The 7,334-nt window shown below is 39.3% G+C and overlaps 1 protein-coding gene across 1 annotated transcript; it reads left to right on the forward strand.

The window, feature by feature from the left end:
• Nucleotides 1-1,502: 1,502 nt before the first annotated feature.
• On the forward strand, nt 1,503-4,923 carry LOC311034535 (vitelline membrane outer layer protein 1-like; the record flags this gene model as incomplete). Its single annotated transcript, XM_084042414.1, has 4 exons — nt 1,503-1,536; nt 2,115-2,248; nt 3,887-3,990; nt 4,611-4,923. The coding sequence occupies 4 exons, from the start codon at nt 1,503-1,505 to the stop codon at nt 4,921-4,923; spliced, it is 585 nt and encodes a 194-aa protein (XP_083898540.1).
• Between the last annotated feature and the right edge of the window lie 2,411 nt (nt 4,924-7,334).

Genomic DNA, 7,334 nt, shown 5'->3' on the forward strand with positions numbered 1-7,334 from the left:
GCTTTTCTATTCCGTACATGCAACATACCGTCATGTCAACAACATGTTTCCCTCAATACAACAGGACTCCTAAAATAATGCTATACTGTATTATGAAAACATGATTGTCTTATTTTGTCCTCAAATTAGCTTACCAATGGTGAATATGCCAATACCAATATTCAACAAGAGTAGAATAACAGTAAGAATAGTAAAAGTATACAGTAGGGCAGGCCTATGTCAAAAGCAACGTTCAATTTGTGGGATGTTATTTCAGTAACATTAAAGGTTGACAAAGTCAACTCACTCAACCAGTAGGTTTTATGTTTGTGATGAGAGACATAATACCACAACAAACCACATCTACTGGCACTAAATGGAATAGGCTTTGACAGTAACAAGTAGCCTAATGCCAAGGTCCTTTTTTACAGCTAAACATTCAGCCAGTGGTGGAGAAAGTACTCAATTTGTTTACTTAAAGGACAACTTTGTTTTTTTTACAACCAAGGTTTATATTTTAGCTTGTAATTAAAGTAAATAAAAGATGAGTGTTATATTTTTTCGTTTACAGCTTTCTATAGTTTTAGCAATTTTTGCGACATGTTTTACAGTGGGCGGGGGCATTCTGTCCGGTGGCTAAATATGTCTTTTTTACACAATAAAAAAGGTCCTGTGGTCTTTGATGGCCAGATGTGAGTTATTGGGGGCTAGAAGAGCTACTGTAAATAATAATAAAGAAAACACTAGGTTATTGTGTAAAAAAAGACGTATTTAGCCACCGACAAAATGCCCCCGCCCACTGTAAAAAAAGATCGCGAAAATTGCTAAAACTATAGAAAGCAGTAAATTAAAAAAATGTAACACTCATCTTTTATTTACTTTAATTACAATCTAAAACATAAACCTTGGTTGTAAAAGAACAAAGTTGTCCTTTAAGTAAAAGTATCAATACTGCAATGTAGAAATACTCTGTTACAAGTACAAGTCTGGAATTCAAAAAGTACCTGAGTAAAAGTACATAAGTATTGGCATCAAAATGTACTTAAAGTATCAAAAGTAAAAGTACTCATTATGCAGAATGTCCCATTTCAAGTTTTCAAACATATAAACATCTTTTGAAAATATCTACAGGCTCACAATGCGTCGCATTGTGAGCTTATAGATCTGCAATTTTCAAAGCACAGAGGTACAGAGCACAGAGCTTGTAGATCTGCTATTTTCAGCACAGAGTTACAGTTCCATAAAAAAGGATGCTAAAAGGTTAAAACCAAGAAAGCACAATGGTTTGTTTGCAATGGGGTCCTGTATTCAAGAGACACATTTTCATACAACGCTGTAATTTGTTTAACAACTTAATCAAATATTATGTTTGGTGGTGACTGTTTGAGGGCAAACAATATAATTTATGTAAAATGTATGTATGTAAAATGTATGAAAAGTGCAGGTTTCATAACTGGGAGGACTATATTAAGAGCATGGTTTGAAGCAGGACGTATACATCAGTTCTGCTTTGATCTGACAACATGACCAACCTCCGACTCCTGTGCATCGTTATCGGTAAGTACTACTCTTCAAAGCATATTTACAATATTATACAGTGGTGAAAAAGGTACTCAGATTTGTATTTATGTTTTACTTAAAGGTATAGGGTAAGTGATATTTTCTGGTATTTTATTTTTTATTTTTGGTCAAAAGGAACTTAAATTAAAGGTTACTATTCTAATAGTCATTGCTACAGAGTATTTCTTCGGTCACAGGGGTCTCTCCAGCTCTTTAGTTAACAGAATATAGTACATTTTCAGGTACAGTAGGTGACAACATTTAAGCCAATCAGGAGAGAGCACTGAAAATGCCCTTTCTGTTTAATAAAGAGCTGGAGAGACATGGGAGACTCCTTTTACTGAAAAAACACTCTATAGCAATGAGTACTATCAGAATATAGAGCTATTTAACACTTATTGTAACTAAAGTAAATCACGTATACCCTACCTTTAAAGAGAAATACCACACATTTTCAACATTAAACTATGTCATTTATTTACCTCATTGCTGATGTGTGGACATTAGAAAAAGTCCTCACCTTTTGTGTTGCGTAGAATCAAGACCACATCATTGTGTTGTGTATTATGTTTCAGTGCTGGCTGCTGTGTGCTGGCAGGCACGAAGCAGCCCGGAAATCCTCACAGTCAACAATGGGGGTCCTTGGGGCTCCTGGGGCAAGGTGCAGATGTGCCCAGACGGCTTGTACGCTAGAGGCTTCAGTGTTCGGGTGAGGCCATTTACTATTTACATTACAGTTGAACCATATTTATTAAATTAATATTCCATTGCTGTCGGGCAGAAACTTCAAACTCCAACTCTATATTCTAACTTTTTGTGTTTAAAAAAATAAAATAACACCCTACTTGATCATACTACAGCGTCACACTAAAGTATCAAGACCTTTTGGATCTGCTACTTTTGGTACTTTTGAATTTGAATCTTGTGTCCAAGAGGCTTCCACCTGACAGAGACAATTTACATTTTGAAATACCCTAACCCTAACACCCAGTTTGTGATGTCATCAGTGTCACTGATGATGGCATAATTCCTAACTTCACGAGTCTTCTGTCAAGGTGCTTATAATATACCTACTAGAGTTCACCGCCATCTTGTGGCAGTGGACACTCCCCCATATTCCTGAGCAGAGCAACTACTGCTTGTCTTTCATGACTTTGAGTTTGATACCACATTATTTTCTGGTCTGACATATACATTATACTGCTTATACTTATTCTGGGTTAGGGTTAGGGTATGCTCAGATTTGACGCAAGTGGAATTCAGGCAAAACCTTGATTAGAGTAAATATGTTGCAGCATGTCAGTCAACATATTCATGTCAAACTAATGTTTAATAAAACTGAATTTCCGATCAATACATTCATCTCTTTATGGCAAAATGAAAGACGTTTTTAGTTGAAAGTAATGGGATTGTGCATTGTTTTGCACATGCAAAAGAAAACTATAGTAAATGTGACTGAATGCAGTCCATGCAGCTCTACATTTCCATGGAATTTCCAAAGTTTGCACGAGTGAAGTCAGTGGCCTGTTTTTAACAAAATGCCTCAAATCATGAACGCAGCGTGCGGTTGCCGTGAAACTTTGCACACACATTCCCTCAGGCCAAGGAAGAAATGCCATCCTTTTCACATTGGCCTGGCCCCGATAACCTACCTTACCTGATGGAGACCTGTGCTCTGAGGAGCACCTTTTCTATGTTTTTAGCCGCATGCTGAAAGCTGGCGGCTCTACAGACACACTGAGTACTAACTAGTCCGACACCCAAGCGACACTTGAGTGACACCTAAGTGTCATTGGCTGTCCTGGCTGTCCTTCACTCCTTTAAGCCAATGGCGACACGAATGGGGAGACGGCCCGCCCCCTGCAGTAATCCTGCTCCGCTGCCTCCCCTCATTCACAGACAGTGCAACTTTTACTGCACCCTCAGGCAGGAGGGTTAGCCTAAATGCTAGCGTTCATTAGACCTAGTTTGGCTATTAAGTTATTATTTGGCCATGTTCACACTGACTTCAATCTTAGCTATTGTTGGGAAGACCCGCGTGGTGTCACAAAATGTTGCCAGAACTTATATAAAAAACATTAGAGCGTTTAGCGTCGCAGATTCTGTGACGATGTTGCCAGGTTTGGCGAGAGAAACAAGCAATCCAAAAAACAAGTAATCAGGTCTATGAAAAGATTGGGGCAAAAAAAGCCTGCCGCATGCGGCTTTATTATGACTTTGGTCATTTCTTGTTTTTTTCTTTCTCTCTAATGCTGAATTTACACCAGCAGCATTGTGCCTCTCTGCTTGTCTTGTTTATTCTCTTCTCTTTGCTCTTTTCTCATGTTGGTCTGAATTTCTCTCACAGGTGGAGAAAAAACAAGGCTGGGGTGATGACACTGCATTAAATGGCATTCGACTTCATTGTTTCAAGGGGCTCAAATCCTATCACGTGCAATCAAATCCTGGACAGTAAGTATATGACACCTCACACCAGTGTTGAGATATAGCTTAAAGTTAAGTTCATCACAACAAATTAAAATGAAGTAGTTGACGTTCATAGTTCACAATTTAGAATTTTGAACTAAGGTCTCGGTCCCAAAAAATGAACTTTCCAGGAATTCTTTTGTAAATGTATTTTTTTATAAGCTGCTCAGAGCGAGCTATTCTTTTTCAATGAAAACTCCTCCTACACATCCATCCACAGACTTCCATCATTGCCACTAAATGAATGCCTGTATAGCCTACAGTAGAAACACATACAGAGATTGGGCTTCTTCTATTAGGCAAGAAAAAAACAAAACAATGTGAGTGTGTTTTACCATGTCACATTATTCATAAAGTGAGTCAATGCTGTGTTTTTACCTGTCATTTGAGAAATAATTACTCTGAGATGTGCGATATCTCCCCACATGGAGGACACAAGACTAGCGATTCCCTACATGTGGGCCAGGGCCCACTAGTGGGCCGTGAGGATATTGTAAAATAGGGATGCCAAAAAAAGAATGAGTCTAAAAAAGTGTTAATCTAAAATATTGCCATCCCATGGAACCCCATATGACACCCCTGCTCCATGTGTTGTTTTTTTTTAGCTTTGGTGGCTGGTCCCGTATTAAGCGATGCAATTGGGGGCTTACACGTTTCACCCTGAAGGTGGAGGGAAAGCAGGGCGGTGGTGACGACACCGCTGTCAACAACATCTTCTTCACCTGCGGAGATAAAGTGGGAATTTATGGTTATGGCGAGTCATCTGACGTTGGTTGGGGTAAATGGGGGGGCATTTCCGGGAAATGTAGCGAAGGGAAAGCCATCTGTGGGCTCCAGACAAAGGTGGAGGCTAAGCAAGGCAGTGGTGACGACACCGCGCTAAACGACGTGCGTTTTTATTGCTGCCCTATGGCATAATTTCATAATTTCATACATTAACGGCGTATTTGACAGCGTCACACACAAAAGTAACACAAATGTCAGATCTGCAAACTCAAAATCTGTTTTGTTTTATACTGAATTTGAATCCTGAAAAGTAACAGTTTTGGACATATGAGGTTTCCACCGCCGACAGAGACGATATTCAATGAATGATGACCTCACATTGTGGTTTGGATGTACTGTATCTCATTAACCACTTCTTAAATCAAAATCAAATCAAATCATATGTAGGCTATTTATATAGAACATTTAAAAACAACTCTCATTGTGCTTTACAGATCAATATAAACAGAACAATTCTTAAACCCTGTATACTTAGTCAAACAGACCTGAGTTGCACTGTAGGCCTACTTGGTGCTCTCATTTCCCCCGTAAAATAACATAAAATCTCTTTGGCGAAAAATTGCAGATCTACAAGCTCTACAAGTTGTGAGCTTGTAGATATGCTATTTTTGGCTAATGTTCCCCCCAGTATAAGGATGCTGGGGTTGAAGTGGTTAATAAGATGCATTTGAAAACACTGGAATCACATTGAGCTACCGATATACAGACCACAAGCTATGCTTGTGTGCTAGCTTATATGAGGTTTAAATCAATTAGAAAAATGAAAATAAATACAGAAATAAAGATGTTCATTCTGCATAATGAGTAGCCTACTTTCTACTTTTGGTACTTTAAGTACATTTTGATACCAACACTTTTGTACTTTTACTCAAGCAGATTTAAAATTCCGGACTTTTACTTTACATTTGAGTCATTTTTTCCACCACTGACTGTGTTTCAAGATACTGCTACAGAGATAGTGGACGTGATGCCACATACACTCTGAAGAACAGCAGCAGCACCACCCTGTGGTACCAACTGGCATTGCATATACACCAACAGACTTGCATCTAAAACACCTTATTTAACAGATTAAACAAACATGTTGTACATTCTACAAAGGGTCAACTGATGAAACGTATTTTGCTCATAATGGGTGTAAATTTGTGAATGGTCACAAAGTGTTTAGAAACACATGCAGGTTTTGTCTGTTCATCTTAGTTATCATTTATTTATTTAAAACATTTTACAGCTTAAAACTTAAATTAACATAAGCAGCAGCAAAAGCAGCAGGGAAGAAGAAGGGGGGTTCCTTGGCTATTTAGAAATAGCAGATACAGTATAAGCTCACAACGCTTCACTTCGTGCAGCGCTGCGATTTTTGAACATTTTTGAAACATCTTGAAAGTGTTTTTGTTTTATTTTTTAACACAAATATTCTCTTCTGGGGGTCCCTTGCACAAAAAAAATCAGAAGGGGGTCCGCTGCAAAATATATATATCAATTTGGGGATCCTTGACATGAAAAAGTACTGGCCTTGAGGAATAGGCCTACATAGACAAGAGGTGTTGCAACCCAGCCAATAGGCTCTATATGCACAGCAGCCATATTGGAAAGAAATTGGGCCTCTTCTTCTTACTTCCTTCACAGATGTCACCAATGATACTAATGAAGGCTCTGTTCCATTCTGGTCAGGGTGCTGATATTGTGCATGTTGGCTCACTAGAAACACTCCATTGAGGGCCGGATCTACCATATGGGCACTTTGGGCACGTGCCCAGGGGCACCTGGGCATCAGGGGGCACACAAATGTTCCACACATTTTGCAGTTACGTATCTATTACTAATGAAATAAATAAATGATGTCAAATGTCACATTTTTGAGAATCCCCTCATGCATCCCCTCATGCACCCCCTCATGCATCCCCTCATGCACCCGCGCGGGTGCATGAGGGGGCCCATTGCAGTTCCGGTGCCCAGGGGCACAGAGAGGTGTTAATCCAGCCCTGCGTCCATTTTGGTTCCCAAATGGCCCCTTATGGTGGGTGTGTAACTCTGAGTAAAAACTCTGAGTAAAAAATATTGCCATCCCATGGAACCCCATATGACACCCCTGCTCCACGTGTTGTTGTTTTTTCGCTTTGGTGTCTGGTCCCGCATGAAGCGTTGCCATTCAGGGCTTACACGTTTCACACTGGAGGTGGAGGGCAAGCAGGGCACTATTTCAAGTGAAATACATTAAGGTAAAAATGACAGATTTTTGACAGATTCATTTAACTTTGAGCATGAAGCTCAGATGGCTCCCCTTCCTTGATTTCCCTTAAATAGTCCATGTATACACATGTGTAACTTTAACATTCCATAATGTTCTTCTGGAAACAATATGACCATGTTAATCCACTAAAGACTGTTATTTGGGGTCAAATTATTCCTGTCAGTTGTTCACACACCAGGGCCACCTGGTGAGACAGTGACCCATCATGTAATCAATGACCACATTTGCATGGATATAGGTCATTTTCTAAAGACAGCCAAATAAATGAAGATGCTGTGATGTACAATGA

This window comes from Gymnoscopelus microlampas, assembly GCF_963454915.1.
Source record: "Gymnoscopelus microlampas genome assembly, chromosome: 19".
NCBI classification, from domain to species: Eukaryota; Metazoa; Chordata; class Actinopteri; order Myctophiformes; family Myctophidae; genus Gymnoscopelus; species Gymnoscopelus microlampas.